The 21,748-nt window shown below is 40.1% G+C and overlaps 2 protein-coding genes across 2 annotated transcripts; both read right to left on the reverse strand.

Annotated features, from left to right (window-relative positions):
* Positions 1–731: 731 nt before the first annotated feature.
* On the reverse strand, positions 732–4,356 carry KRT12 (keratin 12). The gene is made up of 8 exons (XM_074892086.1): positions 3,712–4,356; positions 3,029–3,111; positions 2,643–2,799; positions 2,205–2,366; positions 1,983–2,108; positions 1,394–1,611; positions 1,041–1,123; positions 732–829 (listed from the first exon to the last, which is right to left on the reverse strand). The coding sequence occupies exons 1-8, from the start codon at positions 4,354–4,356 to the stop codon at positions 732–734; spliced, it is 1,572 nt and encodes a 523-aa protein (XP_074748187.1).
* A 1,440-nt stretch (positions 4,357–5,796) lies between these two features.
* Positions 5,797–12,187, reverse strand: LOC141953503 (keratin, type I cytoskeletal 20-like). The gene is made up of 8 exons (XM_074892121.1): positions 11,765–12,187; positions 10,936–11,018; positions 10,564–10,720; positions 9,272–9,433; positions 9,061–9,186; positions 8,688–8,908; positions 7,696–7,736; positions 5,797–6,876 (listed from the first exon to the last, which is right to left on the reverse strand). The coding sequence occupies exons 1-8, from the start codon at positions 12,185–12,187 to the stop codon at positions 6,779–6,781; spliced, it is 1,311 nt and encodes a 436-aa protein (XP_074748222.1). The 3' UTR covers positions 5,797–6,778.
* Between the last annotated feature and the right edge of the window lie 9,561 nt (positions 12,188–21,748).

The raw sequence follows: 21,748 nt of genomic DNA on the forward strand, positions 1-21,748 counted from the left end.
TTCGCGCAAGGTATTGCGCTCCCGGGAGGCGGCCCTCCGCGACGTGGGACCGCCGGGGCATCCCTTCTGTTCCACTGGAGTGGCAGACCCCGTGTGCTCTGCTTGCACAACCTCTCTCTTACATTGGTAGCTTTAAATTACGAGTTAGCAAGTACTCCTTTAATGCCACATTTATTTTTTTAACATGTACGCATTCTAGCATTGGGTGAATTCCTTTAAATTAATGGGGAGTACTATACCACCCACATAGTATATGGTAAAGCAAGATGCCCAACAAAATGGCAAATATGGATCAGGAGCAGCAGTGCTAAATGAAGAATAAAGAGAGACTAATATCTTAAAGCTTGTTGACTCCTTTTTATTAGTCAAGAAAACTGGAAAATGAGGTTAGAATAGCAAAATTATTTCATCTATTAATTCCTAAAAATGATTAAAAAACTTATCTAATTAAATGCCTTATGTGTGCACCATATTTCTAGTTATTGAACAAAGAACTGATGGTAGATTTAAACAGCACTGCAAAAATAATACAGGTTATACCAGTAGACTAAAGCAGAAAATATATTGCATGACTGCTAAGAATGAAAATGCAGGCTTTGTTTTGAGTAAAAGAATCTTAGTAAAAAGCCAATCTATTTTTATCATGTCATACACAAGAACAAAACTATTTATCCATTTTGGCTTTGAAAAAACACGGAGTGAACAGATCCTTTGCAATATCAGGTCGTGCCTTATATCTTCTCTTCAACTTCCTTAACATGGGATGCAACAACTTTTCCATCTACCACTTCTTCAACAATTGTCTTGATCTTTCTAGTTTTGGTAGGATCTAAACATCATAAACAAAACAAATATTTGTCAAAGGGTTAAAAATTATAAAACAGAGCAGCACTCGTACATGAACAGTTACATCCTTTTCCTTTCAAATTGGCTTCTTGTTACAGTGAAGTGTATGATATAGTTAAACAGAATAGCATGTATTATTTTATTTATAAGAATAACTTTAGAAGCAAAATTTTATTCAGTCAAGTTCTACCTACCCTGAGAAGAATCCAGAGATTGTGTTTGTGATTTGGACCCTGTCAAGGGTGAGCTTTCAAATGTAACTGCCTGTCCTGCGCTCCTAAAAGTGAATCAGAGACACCCGATATTGCAAAATGTCTGTCAGGATCAAGAGAAATTCCCTTTTCATGTTGGCATTGATTATTTGAAATACTGAGCAGAATGGTTCATTCTCCTCTGGTAGAGTATATCTGTATTATTTCAGAACCACTGTATGTGCCTTACTGTCTTGTGGTGAATGTACCACTTGTTTCTACCTCTTGTTTCCTGGAGAGGATATTGCTACAGAAAATAAAACGAAGGAGATATTTTATGTAAATTAGTTACTTACACAAACTCGCCATCCAGAAGGCGACGATAGGTTTCAATCTCCATTTCCAGGCGAGTCTTGATGTCTAGAAGTTGTTGATACTCTGCGTTCTGGCGCTCCATGTCAGCCCTGACCTGAAGCAGCTGAGACTCCAGGTTCCCAATCTGAAGCTGCATTTGGGAGAGCTGAGCACAATAACCTCCTTCTGTTTCTGCTAAAGTGTCTTCAAGGGATTTTTTCTGTGTAAGAAGGATATTAAATAATCTCTGATTGAGGAAAACCAAATTATTTACAAAGACAAAACCAACTGAAATAGTTTAATGGGAGTAAGTATAGCCTTATTACTTAGAGATTTTTATTTTTCTCTTGAAATACCAATTTGAAAACTGGCCTTTGCTGCTTCACTGAATGTGAATATCAAAGTTCATCAGCTTTATAACATGCTACTTGCAATCCAATTATATATATTACTGCTACTTAGGAACTAAAAGAATGCAGGATTTAATAGGAAATAAGTTCAAATCTTAAATCCTATAGAATAGTATAAGATCTAACAGTTTTGAAGTTGGAAAATTTACTCTGACTAGTTAGCAGCTTCCTTAGGACACACCATGGCAAGCTGAGATTGTAGTTCAATTTCCAAGCTCTGGAGAGTCCGTTTTAAATCTGTGATCTCGCTCTTTCCTGACTGAAGCTGCTCAGTGTTGGTGGAGATTTCCCTTTTCAGCTCCCCACTCTGAAATGACAAGGAAGAATAGAGTGTAATTTTACTCTTCCAAATACTTAACTCATTTTTACATGCATTTAGCTGAATTTGCTCTCTGGTTCTTACTTTTTCATTGAACCACGCTTCAGCCTCTTTACGATTTTGCTCAGCAATGACCTCATACTGGCCCCTCATGTCATTCAAAAGCTTGGTCAGGTCAGTTCCTGGAGCAGCATCCATTTCAACGCTGACTTGGCCAATCGTAGTGCTTTGGATGCCCTGAAGCTCCTGGAGAGATTTAAAATAAAGAAAAGTTTCTCTTAATAAAAGGCAAAATAGTTCTACCAAAAATATATGTAAGAAATATATGTGATACAAGTTCTGCTTCAACAAGAAGCCGTAGCTTGGGTGCGTATTTCTTTCACTCCTTCACTTAGTAAACTCAAAAAAGAACAGCAAACCAAATAATGAAATCGTGGAACTCTCACTGGCATAAATAAGGAAATAATTTGGTATTTTGCAACTGAGTCTGGCTTGTTATGAATTCACAAAGAAAAAAAATACCTCTTCATGATTCTTCTTGAGATAAGCCAGTTCTTCATTCAGGCTTTCAATCTGCATCTCCAAATCAGCTCTTGTCAAGGTCAGCTCATCAAGAACTCTGCGCAGACCATTGATGTCAGCTTCCACACTCTGGTGAAGAGCCACTTCATTCTCATATCTGTGAATAAAGTAAAGAATTGCGGTTTTTTACGTGGTTAGTGAGGTCAGGTGCAAACTATTACTATGTACTTACTTAGCTTTTAATATGAAATCTTGATACACATCATTATTAGAATATTGTTTATCATTATGTTAAAGTATTCTACAAGGAAAGAGTTTTTTAAATAGAGAACAATTATTTTCTTAAAATATTAGTAAGAGTTTTTGTAATATTAAGATATACTTACTTCAGTCTGAAATCATCAGCAGCCAGTCGGGCATTATCGACCTGCAAAATGATTCTTGCATTTTCGATAGTTGCATTAATGATCTGGAATACAAACCATGATCAGAGAATGATTCTATAGCCCAATGGCTTTGCAGCTCAATATAACTACTTACATAACTGTAATCCTAAATACGATTATAATATTACAAGTTGTTAGACTCCTGTATAATTTACTATGAAAATATATAGCACAGATTTTCAGCCTCTGCAAATCAACGTGCTTCACTTAATGGGAGAGCACAGGTTCGCATGCTGTGACTAGCTAGTTTATAATCTCTGAAGACCTTGCCAGGTAGTCTGTCTACTTCAGGAATTGAATTGGTGATGTAAGAAATATGAAACATTAAAATTTAAATTTTCTAATGTACAAGAGTTTGTAGAACTGGATTCCATCGCTGCCTTCTCCTTTGTTCAAATCAGACGAAGTCACACAGCACTGTGTGGTACGGCTGCAGAACTGCCGTTAGGACGCAGGAAACATTCAACACATGATACCAGTGCAGTGTGACAGAGGTTATTACAAGTGCCGGTACTGTAGAGTCAGTTTGCTCTTGGTTTCTGAAAGGAAATTGTTATTTTTATCCAAAATATTATGAGATGAGTCACAAATGTAAAGATATGTTAAATACATTGCTTTGCTACCTTGTTTCGAAGATCTTCAATTATAGGACAGTATTTACTATAGTCATTCCCAGATCCAGGGATACAAGTGCCAGGGCCGTTTTTCTCGTACCACTCACGGATTTTGCACTCCAGCTCAGTATTGGCGTCCTCCAGAGATCGTACTTTGTCCAGATAAGCAGCCAGACGGTCATTGAGGTTCTGCATAGTTTCTTTTTTTGAGCCAGAAAGAAGGCCACCATCCCCAGGACCAGCAGTGCCAAAGCCACCTCCAAAACCAGCTCCTGAGCTGCTGCCAAAGCCACCTCCAAAACCAGATCCTGAGCTGCTGCCAAAACCACTTCCTAACCCTCCACCAAAACCACTGCCTAAGCCACTTCCATAGCTGCCACCTAAACCACTCCCAAAGCCTCCCCCAAAGCCACTACTTAAGCTGCTCCCAAAGCCTCCACCTGAGCTACTCCCCAAACCCCCGCTGAAGCCAGAGCCCGAACCAAGCATAGAAGCAGCACCAAAACCCCCACCAGATCCACCACCAAACCCAAGTCCACTGCCACCGAAGCCCCCTCCACCACCAGAACCAGACATTCTCAGAGATCCCCCGCCAAGTCCGCTCCGAGAAGAGAACTGCCGGGATCCCCCGCTCGTGCGCACGGAGTAGGCCATGGTGCTGGAGCTGCCCTGGTGCAGAGCACACCACAGAGCAAGGCACCTCAGAGAGCACCTCGGCCTTTATATAGGGGAGGCAGCGGGTGTTGCAGTAGTAGTCCCCACCTCCTGGGAAGATCTTTAATTCTTTCTCTCTCATTTGGAGGGAAAGTCAGTTTAACGTGTCCTGACCCAACTAAATGATATTTGCCAACCTAAATTGCCAATGGGAGTGGAAATCTGGTGCCTTCCAGGTATTTGCTGTGTGAGGGGAAATGGGTGGAGTAGAGCTAAGACATCATGATAATGTTTTGCCAAGTGCAATGAAGCACAAAGATTTCTTTTCGCATTTAAATCCTTCCTAAATAATTTTTTTGGCATTACAGATTAATTACTTTCTTGGTTTGGGGCTATTATTATAGAATTATGCTTAAGTCGGTGGAGCGATGCCTTTCGTATCGTCCTTCCCAGTGTGCATGTCAAAAACGTGTTTCTTTTCATAATACTTCTCTGGCATGAACCTCTGCCAGATTAGTGCTCCCTGTATGTTTAATAAGAAGTAAGAAAAGTGATCAACAAAAGTGTATGATGAGGTATATGGACATTCGGTGATCTGCAGGTTGATCATTAATATGAAAACATAAATATCCTTGATTATACAGAATATAATTGTAATTGTGTTTTCTGCCCTAAACCTTTCATCATTGAAATACCTCTGTGTAATATGCATAGCCTGTACCAACAGTTCATACTTTTGAGCTGAAAACGAACCATTGTATCTTCTCAATAGTTTGCTATTATCTCAAAATAAGAAAAATGATTTCTGTATTTTGTGCTTTTTATAACATAAAGGTCAGATATAGCTCTTCTGGTTGCTGGTTTAGGCATGGAAGCCTTCTTTTGAAGTTATTTTGGTAAACAAAATTGTTTTTTCTTTGTCTTAGCTTAATTATATCATTGGATTTGTCAATTGAAATATATTCAATTTTAATTTATCTACATCCAGGAGCATGGGTGCTTTTTTGGGCAGAAATGTATTATGAGCAATAGATCAAAGGTTTAGGTAAAGCATTTATGTAGAGATGAACTGATAGCCTGGTATCAGTGACTCATGGTAGTGAAAGAAAAGGATTACTTTCTTTGGCAGCTGTTTAAGTGCAGTAAATAACACACTGGACAGGTGAGATTTCAAAAGGAAGAGGTTTTTGTGTTTATGTTGTCAAGAGGAAAATGTAGACTCCTTGGACTGAAGCTCTGGGTGTGGCGTAGGAGACTTACACTGTACGGGAAAGGGTGGGTGCAGTTCTTGGTAGAGAAGGGGTTAATAGAGATGGTGGTCTTTTTGTGTCTGAACTGAAAGGCAAAATATATTCTTATTGGTAAAATATCTTTGCTTGCTATAGTCTGGTGATATAAACATTCACAGAGAGTGAAAAATAATAAATAGGCTTCTTCAATTTCTGTATTCATTTTTATTTATTATGAAATGCAAATTGACACTTATTTATTTGAAAATCAGTTTTTGCTGAAGTGAAGCTGCATTACATTTGGATGGAAGTTCAAGTTCAGAAGAGGTGCACTGAATCAACATTTTAATGCATTTTGAAAAACAAATCTACTCTAAATGTGCTAGTACATAAGAGAAAAAAATGATTGCTAAACTTTGGATTGCAATTAAAGTGGCGTATCTGATAGCGAGTGTTTCACCTGTATCGGGCAAATTCTGTTTGGTAAAGTTTTGATGAGGTGTCCATCAAGGTTTCAGAAATAGCACCTCTCTTCTAAAATCTTTTCATTTATTAATATGTTGAAAGTCTGAGAAAACTCAAGGCACCAAATGTTGATGTGAGCTGTCTGAAAAAGCGAACAAATTCTGAGTGCTTTCAGAAGAGTCCGTTACTATCGAGAGCTTGTTAAGCACATGAGCAAATTTTGTCCCATGTCTTCATCTAATGACTTTCACCAGCTTACTGCTTTGAAACTTCAACCGTAAACATTGCTTCAGTATTTTTCTAAATTGAATTTAGATTATTTAAAAAGCTATAGTAAATTCATGCTATAAGTCATTTTGACTTTCTAATTTTTACTGAGCAAGTTTTTGAATGTAATTTTAAGACTCTGATGTAAGTAAAACCTAATATTTCAGTTTTTATCTGTCTTGGAAACAATTATACATTTATAACAGGCTGATTTGGGGTTTCTTCATCAAAGTATTTAGTCACCCTAAGTAAGCCCAAAATCTTGTACTTTGTAAGTTACTGTTTTTATTAACATTCTCCCCACACCAAAGAAAAAAAAGGTTGAGAATTGATAGTTTGTAATTTTTCAACCCTTTTGGGTTTTAGGGAGAATTAGACTGGATTCTTTATCAAGTTTAATCTTCTAGTTTTGGCATCAGCTCCGAGAAGCTCAGAGGCCGTCTCCTCTCTGCTGGTGCCATTTACATCTTCTCTTCAATCTCTTTGACCTGAGAGGAGACAACCTTGCCATCAACCACCTCTTCAACAATTGTCTTGATCTTCTTAACTTTACTTGATTCTGGTAATGAAATTAAACAGAGAATTAATTAAATGCAATATATACTGACAAAATAGTATTACTGTAGTACTAGCAGCAATTCCACCAGTGAGAAAATAGATAAAGGCATCATTTCAGTGCACAGTTACTGTGAAGTAAACTTCTGGGGTATACAGGCTACGGTTTCTCTTCCTTTGAACATCCTGTATGTTACACATAATACTAGAGTGGACACTCTGTTGAGTAACTCTCTATCACTCCTGATAGTTTTGCTTCAGTTTAGCACAAACTTGTAGACCTAAAACCTAGGAGTAGTCTTACACTGCAATCGATATTTTGCTATTAAACTAGATACTTTATTTAGGAGCCTCGTGTCCCTTTGTAGTCAGCAGAGAGAAGCAGATGCTTCTGAGGCCCTCCAGGGGTGATTCAGTACTTCTCTGTCGTTCTCTTGGGTCTTTGAGGAGCCTGTGGTTTTACTTTGGGCACCTGAGTTGCATACATAAAACCAGGCTTTGTATAATCCCTATAGGTTATCTGTTGGTACAGTTGATTGCTTTCTTGATGTAAGATTCCACTGGTTGATTATTTGCTCTGAAACCATGTTGTTTCATGTAGAATCACAGAACAGTTTGGGTTGGAAGGGACCTTAAAGACCACCTAGTTCCAACCCATCACCATGGGCAGGGCCACCTTCCACTAGCCCAGGTTGCCCAAAGCCCCGTCCAACCTGGCCTTGAACCCTTCCCCAGGGAGGGGGCAGCCACAACACCAGGCTACTCAGTTCTATAACATTTCAACAGGCAGCCACCAAAAAATAAGGAAGTTGGTGTGACGTACCTTTTTCAAGCTCTGCTGTAGATACATCCTCTTGGAAATGTCTGTTTAAAGTATAAGTTAAAAAATATAAATATATGGCACCTAATATATTGAAGAAACATCCCTGTACATTTCCTGTACGTTTAATCAAGACAGGTTATGTCCTTCCATCAAGAAATGTAACCAGGTGTTTAAATGAGTTTTCTCTGTTAAAGTAAAACTTGCTAAGCATAAGCTATAGGTAAAATGACTCTGCAGACTCCTTTCTGCAGTGCTGTGACTTCAGCTCAGGCAGGTATGCCCAACTTAGCTCCTGAGCCAGAAGAGCTGAACAGGCAGAATCTTGGGGGGAAATACCACTCTCTGCTTGCCCTGCGTTCATAGATGTCTGCTCCTTTCACAACAGAATATGGGATACTGGACTACCTGAACATTTAGTGTCAGCTCACTCGCACCTCTTCGAATTTTTCAGTAGCTTGGCTACTAGTGACACAGGTAGAGCAAAGCATAACCCAGCACAGGCTGCAGAACTTGCCACGGGCAGCACGAGAAGGTCAGTGTGCTCTTGCTGTGGGCCTGCTCTAGTGTGAGTAGGTGCTGCGGTGTCTAAACTAGGTTAAAAAAATCCAGCCCAGGTAAGCCCAGGCCCACAGAAGCTACAGTCACTACAGTTAGGGACAAGTCAATCCAAAAGTGAATTACTGATGCTTAATGGAGTGTGAACATCTCTCCAGCTACTCAGCTCACAGAGAGTAACAGCATATACCTGTGCAGAGCCTGAGAGAGACAGACTCAGCTGGCTTCCACAGCAGCTTCTGAAATGGAGCACGACCTGCAGCCTGCTCTGAATCTGCAGTTGAGAGCTGGGCAACAGGCTTCCTCCCCCCACCCCAAACCACTTGGAAAGTGGCAGATTTTACACTTTCACCTCCCGTGAACACAGACGGTATTTGCAATGTTGTTTGCTGGCATAGGAAACTAAACCGACAAGCGAAGTGTGTGTATTTCCTCACCCGCTGTCCTCTCCTTCCAGCAGACGGCGGTACGTGGCGATCTCCATTTCCAGGCGAGTCTTGATATCCAGCAGTATACTGTACTCGTTGCTCTGACCCTCCATGTCAGCTCGGAGTTGCCTCAGCTGAGCCTCTAAATTGGCAACTGCTTCCTGTATTTGGGTTAGCTGATATCTGTAACGCGCCTCAGTTTCAGCCAGAGTGTCTTCTAAAGACTTTTTCTACAGCCGATGAAAAGAAGAGGTGTATTATTCAAGAGGATACATTTTTGTGTTAAAGTAACTTTTTGTTTGAAAAGCCTCTCATTTCTATATTTATCTGTGTAACTGTCTACTAAACACAGTCCCTACTTCAAGCACTCTTTATTATTTACCACGTTAAGATTGGACTGTAATTCTAGCTCCAGCTGATGAACGATCTGTCTCTGGTCGGTGATCGCTCTCCTTTGGGCTTGCAGCTCTTCGGTGTTGATTGCTACTTCCTGGTTCAGTTGTTCTGTCTGAAATGCAAAAATGTAGAGGCTGTAAACTGCGACTAGACATGACAGCAGAGGTTCTTGCTGATGTTTAAGTAACTGACTTTACCTGCTTGTCAAATTGTTCTTTGGCTTCTTGACGGTTCTTTTCTGCCATTTCTTCATATTGCCGTCTCATGTTTTCCATAATGGTTGCAAGATCAGTACTTGGAGCAGCATCCACCTCCACATTAACTGAGCTGCCCGCCTGTTTGCGCAGCCTGTCCACGTCCTGCAGCAAGGAGCCTTGTATTAGCATCAGCTACAGGGAACTTCCAATCCTGAGTATTGGAAGCAAATTCAAAATCTACAGACATAAAAGGAATTCTCAAATAGCACCTCAGAGAATTCAATCACCTTGTAAATACTGTTTAGTGCACCTCGTGTTAGGACATTTTACTTATTTTGTAACAATAATGCTATAGCATAGATAAACATATTATAAAAAGATGATTTTCTCATGACCAGATCTATGGAATGATGTAGAAGTCATGGTTCCCATTTGTATAATTCTGTGGGTAGCAACTCCTAAACCACAAATTATTTTTAAGGAAAACCTTCAGTCCTTAGTTTCTGGAGCTGTTCAGCCTTTGATGCCCAATAGCTTGGATGTCGGTTCGTGCCACACACAGTTATTCTACTTCCAGAAATGATACAAGTGCTTCAGCCCTGCCCAGCGCAGCTCTAAGTGGGTGGCTAGGTGGGCTGTTTTTCTAGGTTGGATCTTTCTAATACAGTGCTTACAGCACATATTTTCTGCAACGTGACACAGAATTTACACTTTTGAAGCTGATAGTATGACACAAAGAGGAAAGCTTGGGCATATGCCATAACTGAGACTTCGTTAACAGTCATTTGAGACTTAGAAATTCAGTTTGTGTCTTTACTTGGAAAGGGGAAATAAACAGCAGGCTTACCTTTGTAGGTCTGTGAAGCGATAAATGTAATGCTAAGGGTGAGGGAGGTTCCGTCTGAGCTGACTCCTAGGAAGTACTGAGTACGTGTATCTGTGTAACTTGTAGGCACCCCTGCACGACCCAGAGCTCCTGTACAACCAGCAGAGACCAGAGGGTGCCCCAGCTGACCAGCCAGTAGGTGTTTGCTCTACGGGGAGCTCTATCACTCTCTAGGCTGGGTCTGTTGTATTGACTGTCTCTCAGCTGATTATAATAGAACCACAGGCACATTCACATAAATAATATGTGAATAGGTAACTAAATTTTGATGTGCTAATCTGGAGCTGAATCCCACCGCAAGTGTAATCTTTCAGATTAACCATGAAGGTTTCATTATTCCTAGTGAGGCTGAGTTTAAGTATGCCACCTAAAAAATCTCTCCCTGACAGTGTTTGGCTGCTCTCACCTCCTCATGGTTCTTCTTAAGAAAAGCTAGTTCTTCATTCACACTTTCAATCTGTGACTCCAAATCAGATTTCGTCAAAGTCAAGTCATCACGAACTCCGAGCAGTCCGTTAATGTCACTCTCGACACTTTGCCTGAGCAGGTGTTCGTTCTCATACCTGTAAGATGAGGCTTGTTTTGTCATCATGAAAATGCAACTGTTTGATGTAAATGTTAGAATTGGTAACTACTACGGGCTTAGTTGTAAAATTTTTCTTTTTATTAAACTTCACATTAGAAAATGCTTACTTCTGGGCTTTGACACTAGTGACTAGAAGCTTTCGTGAATAAGAGGAGCATGAAAGAGAACTTATGAAATGATCATGGAACTTACTTCATTCTAAAATCGTCAGCAGCCAGTTTGGCATTGTCAATCTGCAGGACAAGCCTTGCATTTTCCAACTGCGCAGCACCAATCTAAAAAGGAATGGTTGAAAAGCGATGAATCTCTGCACATAAATGCACGCTTGATCCATTTCTGGAAATTAATTCTGCATGTGGGCTTCATCTCACTTAACTTTAGCTATTAGTCATCTAGATTTAAGCTGAGTTCCCTCTGAAGTGCATAGAAGGAATTAGGGTTCTCCAAAAGGCAAATTATCCTGCCATAAAATAGATATGTAAAATAGTTGGGATGAACTCTCTGGAAGGGATCTGCTTTTAAAGGATGGGAAATAGAACAGGTGAAAAGTAAGAGGGGAAAGATTTAAGGAAGTTCACAGGAATCATGACGTGACAAATCTGTCAGCTGATTGCTGTGGGGATATTTTATTGTTTCAAGTAGCAATCTATTTTTTCTGAGCATTTGGCATTCTTTTCTAAAAAAATGCTTTGAAACTGCCAAATGCTAAACGATATTTAAATATGTAAATTACCATCAGTACTTTCACTAATTAAAATTACCTAAGGCAAATAGAATAGAATGAATTAATTTTGATTCAAGGATTTTTCATGTATGAGTTTACTTACATCTGCAGACATATATCTAGTATTACAAATTACGTAAAAACTGTCATTAATTTATATCTGATCAAAATAAAGCATTTATTTTTCTTCGCTGAGACAGCTGGAATTTGGAAAAGTAAATTTTCTACAATAGGTTATTATCCATCTCCCTGATAACAGCCATTCATATATTTATAGATGGCTATAAGATATCTTACCTTATTTTGGAGATCTTCAATTGTTTTAAGGTATGAGCTATAGTCTTGCCTTACGTCTGTGGTATTCTTCGCATACCACTCCTTGATCTGCTTTTCAATCAGGGAGTTTGCCTTTTCTAGAGCACGCACCTTCTCCAGATACGAAGCCAAACGGTCATTTAGGTTTTGCATAGTGTATTTTTCACTGCCAGTGAGCAGCGCATCGTTACCGGGGATGTTGAGCTGGAGGTTCCCGCCGCAGCCCTGTCCGTAGCTGGTGCTGGTAGATATGCGGGTGCCGTAGCCGCCAGCTCCCCCGTAGACGCTCGGTGCCTGAACCTTTTGGATGGCCGTTTTCCTGGAGGTTAAACCACTGACACTGGGTGCCGTAGACTGGAAGCGGTTTCTTGTACCCCACTGGAAGCTTCGGTTAGAGAATGCCATTGGTGTTCTTTGCCTTCTAACGGCTAAATCTACACAGGAGAGGGCCGCTGAAGTGAAGAGCAGTGTGTGCTCTGTGAACGTTTATACTGGGTTTGAGAGGAAGCACGGGAGCTGTAAACCCCACCTCTGTTGACACACAGTGTAACTGGTGTCAGCACAAATAGCACACAGCATATTGCCCCCACACGCCACATAATGTAAAGGGTTGAGAAACGCTCCCCAGGTGGTTTGGCTTGCTTTGTTATTATTTTGAATAGAAGATAAAACACAAATAAACTGTTGAATCATTTATAACCGCCATACTCTCTATAGTCCTTCTGAACAAACAAGTAGATTCTTACCCCCATGTGCAGTGTATGAAATGAAAATGAGGGTTGACTATATGTGACAAGAGACTTAAAATATTTATATTTGTGATCAGGTTTCTATTTCTGTTGAGCAAGCAATAGTTTGGGCCTCAGGACAGTGTAGAACAGTGTATAAATTATTAGAAAGGAGGTGTCTGTAGCTAATTCATTTTATAGTAAGCACAAAGCAATATTCATAGTGTAACTGGAAAGTGAATGTTGCTGTAATTAGCTTGCATTGAATATGCATTCATTTAGTATTGGAAAACTGTTACAAGTTGAACTCTAGTTTTCAATACAGTTGAAATTAAGCAGAAAGAGTATTGCTTTGTCCATAAGTGAAGTAATAGGAACAAGAATATTGGAAATCTTCATTGCCCATGTTACTTCACGTATGAGATGCTGAGGACCACAGAGTGCCAGGAGGCGTTGAGATCAGGCTTCCAGCACGACGGCTTCCAGCCCTCCTGTGTGGCTGAAGTCAAAGCAAACCCAGTGTCCCTCTGCCGCGGCAGCGTTCTGGACAAGGAGACTGCCGGCTACTGAGAGCCGCTGCCGGGCCTTCCCTCACAAACCCCGTGTTCCCTTCCTTAGCAGGAAATCAGCTGCCTTGGTTCAGTGCCTGAGGAAACCCGACCCTTCTGCTAACCGCACTGAGGTTCCTAAACTGACCGTGGTGTATTCTTTTGATACAGAAAATGCAGAGATAAACTGGAAAGCAGGGGAGGAAGTTGGCTGCCGAGGGGGTGGTTAGCGCTGCAGGTAGCAGGTGTGCACGGGGACAGTACGTAGGTGTAGTTCCTTGGGGCACTGCACTGACAGTACTTCAGTGTATTATTAATGTACAGCTAGTCAGGTAGAACAATTAACACCTATTGCTGCTATTAGTGACAACAGCTGCTGTACAGACTGATCTCCAACCTCGGGGCAAGGAAATTGGTGGGGCATTAGTGGGACAATGCTTTGGTGGCGTTGAAGTGTATATTGGAAGCATGTTCAGGTGTCTGAGAACACCTAACCTGGTTATTAGGGAATCAGCACTGCTAAGTTTTTTACGTTACTGTGCTACAGATTCATCTAAATAGTGTTGGATCAAGGCAGAGTTAAGCTGTCATACTGAGCTATTCTGAAAATACGCGTCTTCCAAACCAGAGGGACCAGCATTCAGGGCAGAACTTTTTTGCAGGAGGATGCTGTGAATTGTGTTTGGACTTTGAACGTCTTTGGGTGTAACTGGTAATGAAAAATATTTATGACACTTGAGACCAAAGTTCACCAGCCATATCATTTGGACTGTAACTATAGAAACTCGATGTGGGTTATCTTTTGTTCATTAAAAATATTCAGACTGAGTAAGAATCAATCATGTTAGTAGGGCAGAGCTTTCACCTTTAAAGCTGTAAGAGGAATAGAGCAAGAGATCCTGCTGCAGTTACATCTCTTGGCTATATATTTCACTGCCTGGATCTCTGACAGTATTTTGTAATAGTCTATTTAAGAGTAAACATTCTGCTTTGTCTTCTTAGTATTTATTAAAATGAGTTTCCATGTTACCTTGATGGTATTTTTTTTAAACATCACTTGAAGATTCCATTTTTTCTTTTATTGAGCAAATGACAAAGGTTCTTTGTTAGCTTTCATGTTTGTCCATAAATGCAAAAAATGTCATCAAAGGTCTAGATTGGCTTTTGTGGGGCAAATTCCTAATCTTTGTATTCACAACTATCCCACCTCCCTATGAAGAAGCAGCTACATAGTTTAAATATCAGCAGTTAATTGCATGTGTTGTTAAATTACTGTCAGGTGTTTGAAATTTACAGAAGCTGGATAATATTTAGAAATGTGAGAATAATATAAAAATACATTTCAGATTGATAGAGAAGTAAAATTCACTGATGCATAAAAATTACTAAACTTTTTTCTAACTTCACCTTATACAGTGATCTGGATTAAAGTGGACATGGGGATTGGGTCAGACAGCCTGTGTTCTGGCTCGGCTACTTTAGGTCAAGCTGAACCTTCAGCAATTATTTTTCTTCCAGAATTGTCTTGACTATTAAGCAGAAGTATTCCAGGCGTATGCAATTGGAAGCACAGAGCAATAGCGTCATGCAGACCTAGTATGAAAAGACATTGGGCTGAATTTTCTTGGCGTTCTTTCTCTTTGCTTCTCCAAATCATCTGCTGACAGTTTCTCTGGTCTTATCATTCTACATATGCTTCTATTAAAAAAAAAGAAACTGGAATATTTGCAAGATTATTTACTAAGATCAGAGGTGGGTTTAGCTCCTATTTTTTGGTTCAATGCAGTTTTTTCTATGGAATGTATCCTGAATGGTTGTCTAAATCACTGGAAACTGCGAGAGTGAACGCCGCAGACTGTGTCTATACCAGTAAATGAAACAAAGGCAAGGCCCGTAGGCTGGCCAGGGGCAGCGGCTTAGCCAGCGTCACGGCTCACGTCTCCAAGCTGTCCAGCTGTCAGCTGGGAGTGGTCACAGCCACCACTACCTCTTGAACTATGCCCAGGTATTATCTGGAAGAATATGGACTGCCTTATTTTCAATTTTTTAAATTTTATTGGTTGTAACAGTAGATTATCTAAATAGATGTTGAGCAACCTAAAAATATATTATCTGATACCTGCAGTTTTGATCAGTTAAGGAAGTGCTGTTAACACTTTGTTGATGCTTTAGTTCGGCTGTGCAGTTTCCAACAAGACTCCGTTGTGAATGTGCTGTAGAGGACGGGCTGTGGATCGTGTGTAGCGCTTCCTTTCAGTGACGTGCTTGGTTGGAATGGTTCGTGTGTGGTCATAAAAAACCATTCATAGCAACACTAATAAAATGTTTGATTTCATGAAGAAATCTCGTCTGTGTGACAGAAGTTTAATATATATTAGAGAGATAAGTCAGGCAGGGTTATGATAACGTGTGCATGCCATTTAGTGTTACTCACCTTTACTAACCAGTCATGGGTAACCAGTCTTGACAGTTCAAGGAAAAAAAGACACACCCAGCTGTGGTTCTGCATTTATGCTGCCTTTAGGTGGAACATAGGCTTTTCTTTTGGCTGACTTAAGATTTAAATAAAGAAAAGTCTTTTAGTTCAGTCTTTAGTGGTGATCCATTCTAGGAGTGAAAGCCAGTGCCCCTTTATTAGTCGCTGTAACTATGTTGTGGATCTCAGTTTGGATTTTGTGTCCTAAAAGTTTGAATCTGAAAGATCTCTTAGAATAGAGTCCCAAAAGGACTTCCACTGTACAAGGTGCATTCAAGGAAGAGCAATTCCTTGTTCAGCGTTCCAGCCATATTCCAATATTCAGTATTTCTGTGTCCGAGAAATTCCCCTCCTTCTCTTCTTAACCCACTTGCAAGAAGAAGTGACTTCCTAATTTAAACCACGCAACTGGTTTACAACCAAGGGAACAGTTGTAAAATGAGCTTCCAGGGGAAAATCTGAGTCAATTTTTAACACAGATGTGAGCCAATAGCAGATTTTAAATTAAGATTTTTCTGAACGAGTGAAAAAAAGTACTTAGGACAATTCTCCACCCTGAAAACAAACTGTCTTTGCACTATTTGTTAACGCAAATGCTGCACCCTTGAAGATTGCTCTCTCCAAAGAATAAAAAAAGATGTTCTGTGTTTCGCTGAAATGTGATCAGACGAGAGAAAGGTCCAGATGGTGTCACTAACTCAACTGGATTCACTTAAGCCCTGCACATATTTGCAGCACAAGATCTTACATTGTTTTCCTCACATATATATTTTTTCTTCCTTTCCCTCTCCTTTTAACTTTTTGTCCAATGAAAATATCTTAATTATCAAATCACTGCACCTTATTTCTTTCCGCTTTGAGCTTTTGACCAGAGAGGTAAATTTAAAACATTACTTTAAATAGTATGATACTTCAGTGTTCCAGATCTTGGAGTGGTGCATAGGACAGCGTGTTGGTTACATCCTGCCCCAACCACAGGTTGAAAATGAAAGTCAGGAGCTGCTTTTCATGTCTCAGCTGCTCTGCTCGAATAGAATCAGATTTCAGTGCCAACAACAACAGCTCCAGGCCATACAAATGAACCTTCTCTTTTTTCTCCCCTAAAAGTATCATTAATATCAGCTCTAATATAATCTAAAAGACTACCAGGCAGATCTTTTTCCCTTGTAAAAATTATGTGGAACTGAGGTGTCAGTGAAATGAGAAAACCTGGAGAGTATTTCAGCTTACTAGTTTTCTCAGTTCCATAATGCTGGAATAGTTTAGTATCCATGATAAAATATTACATAATTATATGATTCAGTAAGTAAATACAATTTTCACGGCCCTCTGCAAATATATGCCCACACTGATAGTACGCCGTAAAAGGTACGTACAAACCCCGCGCAGCACGCGTTCACATCTGTGTAGATTTTTTTTTGCTAGCTTTTAAAAAAAAAAAAATCCTTGTGCTTTCAGGGACCTGACTTCTATAATGCTTGGAACCCCCAAACCAGGAGAAAAACTTATTTTTTTTTCAAGGGTATAGTTGCACTCCTAACTGTCAGGAGTTGCCTGGGCAGTTGCACAACTGCAGCTTTTTGTTTGGGACCACTCCGGTGGCTCAGCCTTTCTGACGCTCTAGGGGGTACATTCTGGTGGCGGCGTGGCACCCCCTCTCCCAGTATTTGTCTAACCAGCAGCAGGCTGCGGCTTGCTCGCTTGGGAAGGAGAAGGGACCTGAAACACTCTCCAGCTTCAGGATCTGCGTCGGGCAATCAGGGATCAAAAACATTTAAAAAAAATTAAAAAAACCCACCCAAAACAAAACAGGTCAAAAATATATCTCAGTACTCCCCTGGCCAGATGGACATAGCAATGTCCATGACACAAAAACGTAAATAGAACTTTGCAGTGAAAAGCTGCTCCCAAGCCGCCCGGCGGAGGGCAGGTCCCGGCAGGTTCCCGGGGCGCTGCCGCCGCCGCTCGGGGCCGCCCGGGGCGCACACGCGGGGCTGGCGCTAGAGGCCACCACTTGCCCGTTAAACGAGCCACCTCTGCGGGGCGCCCAGCGTCCGCTCCTGGCCGTGCTTCATGTGAGTCACATATTGCATAACAACAGCTCACATATTACCCACTTTGCTGGTCCTATATCCAGAAGAAAAATTTTTTGCATAACTCTCGTGGCCAAATGTTTAAAGTAATATTTATCTTCACAGCCACAAGCTGTAATTACGAGTTTAGCGCTGCGTATGGCGGTGAGTTTGTAAGCAATGGCAACAAGTATTGTCTATCTTTCTAAATCTTGAAAGCTGGATTTTTGAGGACAGGAATGTTCGTTATCACTTCGAATTATGCCCCTTTATGACTGATGCTTCAGTATCAATTTTTAGACAGCAGTAAACTCTAGACATTAAAGAAAAAACTTCTTTGGTTTTATTTTTACAGTTTTTGTTCTGCCTAGCAGCAATGTTATTTCCAGTGGAACATGTCCATTCACCAAACGTCTTGGTAGCTGGCTTGAGACTGTTCTGTGATGAGGTTAACTACGAAACAGAGCCTGGGCACTGAAATGGCTTCCAAAAATTGGTAATTTATCTCACTAATAAGGAATGAAAAAAATATTTTTTCCTGCACTGGTAACTTTAAAATCACAGTTTCTGTCTACTTGCAGCAAGATTACATATCTGCTTCTTTGAAATTAATTGCTCTGGCAGGAGTTGCTTCCAGTGTATTTGTTTTATGCATTTTATGCTTTAATTTCTTGTTTGCATGATTCAGGGCTGTAGACCTGAGCCAAACCTGGCACTTTCTCTCTAATAGTAGCAGACTATTAATTTCTATTCTAAAGAAGTGCTGTGTAGTTTCTCAGCTACTTCAGCTTGTTTGTTTCTCCTTCTTTTCCCTGCCTGCTCCAAATAATTATTCTTCTAAATGGAATTACATTTTTTTCTAATTATAGTCCTCATTTTTGTTGCTTTCTATAGAGCCTAATAACAGCCTATCAAATTAACTCCTTTTGACTTGACCTTAGGATGTTGGAAAGCAAAAAAATTTACCCCTGAAGTCTAGATCGTTACTGGAAGTGTCTTTACCACAGCTGGATGTTATAATTTTATGCCTTTAAGCTTCTGATGCATATTCAGAGTTTCAAAAGGCAAATTAGTATGTCCAGAGAAGCAGCCGTGCACCTGTTTCACCATTAGGTCACGTCTAGTGCTATGAGCTTCTATCATAAGGGCAGTCCAAGCTGTAATATATTGATGCTTATGTTTCATGTGGTATTTCTGCAAACAATTCTTTTATGCCAACCCCTAGATGTGGGGCTCAAGTAGGTCATTTCAGTATAGTCACACAATTAAAAATATCTTAAAAATACAACTTGAAAAGAAATAAAAGATTTTACTGAGGAAGGAATTACGAGGAAGCAATACATGGTAAAAACTTACTTGTGATTTCACAAAGCCAAATGTGTAAGTAGAGTCAATAATTAAGATGCCTTTGCTGTATAATTCGGGACGTGGGGAGGAGGGGGGGTGCAGGCCTCTCAAGCATTATTCTTTCTTTGCTTCCCTGTTTATAGATCCTTCCCTTTTCTAAATGATTCATACACAGGAACAGGCATCTCCCAGCAAAACTGCAGAAACCTTTATAGGTCAGGGTGTGGACATTGTGAAATGTTTTACCGGCTCTTCTACCTGTTCTCTCTGCTTCAATAATAGCGTGCAAACAGTGTTTTTAGCAGTGCTACAAGTGCTAGATTTTCTTTTCTTCTCTTTCTGAAATGACTTCTTTAATTTTGCATCTGCATTAACAAGGCAGGCAGAAAGCAAAAGTTTTGCATTCTACAGAAATGTCTTGTTCATAAATAAGAAAGAAACCTGCCAATGTGTGGCCACATCACCCAAAAGAATGTGTGATTAATAGCACAAACCATTACTGCATTACCTCATTGCAAACCTCTTCCAGAGGATCAACAATTCACCTACTAAAGCTGCGTATTGTAATATACCTTAATAAGTTTTAACATTTCTACAAGTGAAATGAGCTATGACTCATGCACGTTCTGGAGTGCGTTCAAGTCTGTTATAAATCACGTTGGAGGATTATTTAGTGCAGGACTTCCTTAAATGGCAGGTGAAACTCCCAGAAGTGATTTGTGAATGCTGATGGTTTCAGCCTCCTTTTATAGCCTGAGTTCCTGTGCCTTGTTAGTTTGCAAAAGTTGTTACATCATTCACTTAGACTTAGAATTGACATTCTCTCCTAATGGTATTTTTTTGCTATCCTCTTCCATTTATGGGAAATAGAGTATATTCACTTTGAGTGTGTTATTTTTTATGATACTTCACATTTTTAAAATTGCAGTTTCTTTGGGCCTGGGTCAGTCACTTCCTTCATGTTGAAACAGCACTTCTGTGTATATTTAATACTGAAGTGGAATGAATACCAGCTAGCAGAGTGCAATCAGTTTTAATACAATGAATTAATAAAATAATTTTTCAAGCAATACAGTGGAGATTTCAAGCAATACTCCTGGAGATTTCCCTCCCTTGAAGACACTGGTCTGAGACTGAGAGAAAGAAGCACGTATGCCATCTCTTTTTTGAAGTTTCCCAGATACTACAAACTCACCCAAGACACCCAGGCATAGTGTTCTGTACAGGACTAATTTTAGTAGAGCTATTGGCACATGTAAATCGAAGAACATCATCAAAGTATGCGCAGGGTCTTGACCGGCAGTACACACTTGGAATGAATCAGTCAGCTTAAGCATCTTCCGTGCGATCAGATCCAGGAAGGATTGCTGTAACGAGAGAATGGCTCGTCGCGGAAGTTGTATTATCTAATAGCTGGGGTAAGTAGAAGCTGTGAAGTGATGAATTCTAATTTAGTCGCTATTAGTGACTTTCTTTGCAGCCTTGAGCTAGTTGTGTCATCTCTTTTTCCAATTTCTCAAGCAATAAAATGGGAATGATAACACTACCCCCATTCATTATCTCCCTAACTTCATCTCTCAGCGTGTTGTGACAATATAATGTTAATAGTGCATGCAAGTGGTAAATAATAGTTTCATTATTTATTATTTAAGGTGCAGGCCTACCCTAGATACATTTGGAAATGCACAGCTTATCTACCAGAACACAAATTCAGAAATAGTGAATAGCCACTAGATACAGGGCAACGTACGGCTGGGGACACAGGATCATAAGCTGTTCAACCAAAAGGAAATCTGCAATTATACACAGTGTTCTAAAGCCATGAAAAATTATCCAGAAGTAAGCAATCTTTGCTATAGAACGCTTACTTCCGTTTAGAAAACAGAATGTAGTGTAACTAGTGTTGATATGTTTAAGGACTATTTGGTTCACTTCACTTATTAAAAGGCAGCAACTGGAATGGATGTGTTAGAGCCATCGATGTGTGATGATGTCAGTAAATGGAGAGAACTCTGAGGTGAGTGTCGTGAGCTGGGCTGGGCTGACCATTGCAGAATGCAGCGACACAGTTGTAAGTGAAGGTTAAAATCAGGGAGCAGTGGGCTGGGACCGTTTGGACCACAGCGGAGCGTAACGCAGGAGCGCAGGGAGGGCGTCTCTCACCTCGGCAGGAGAGGACACTGGGACAGGAGCAAAGCCCGTGCATTGCTCAAGAATGCGAAATAAGGACAGGGTGTTCTAGAAAGCACTTCAGTTATTCATTTTTCCTTCTTCTTTTCTTGTAGTTTAGCACAATCAAAATCTAGCACAAAGCATAGATACTTTCCTTTGATTTAGAAATATGGGGCCACTTAGAAGTTTTTACACTTATTTGTATCACAGCAATGCAGTTATGCTCTGCAAATTTTATAAACGAATATAGCTTTAAATATCACAGAAAATTGGTGGAGAAAACCTAGGTGCGTTTTGTCCAGATGCTACAAACACCAGGTCTGGCTTGTTGGATCTGGTAAGCCGTAAGGAAGGACATTGTTAATTAGCCAAGAGTTACTAATCCTGTATTACAAGTTTTACCCAATTTAAAGAAACCATTAGGTAATCCATTCAATGCTTTTGGGATCTCTTTGAGCAACAAGGGTGGAGAGTTCGGGGGCCAGGGGCGAAGGGGAATCCGGAACTGGTCCTAACATGCCAGTGAGAAAACATTGTATCATAGAGATGGGCTTTGTTTATTTTAAATCTGCGTTTTCTTTGAAACGTTGGCTTTCTTTTGTGAGCCTTGTTTACAAAGCAAA

The sequence above is a fragment of the Strix uralensis genome, chromosome 22 (genome assembly GCF_047716275.1).
Source record: "Strix uralensis isolate ZFMK-TIS-50842 chromosome 22, bStrUra1, whole genome shotgun sequence".
In the NCBI taxonomy this organism is placed as follows: Eukaryota; Metazoa; Chordata; class Aves; order Strigiformes; family Strigidae; genus Strix; species Strix uralensis.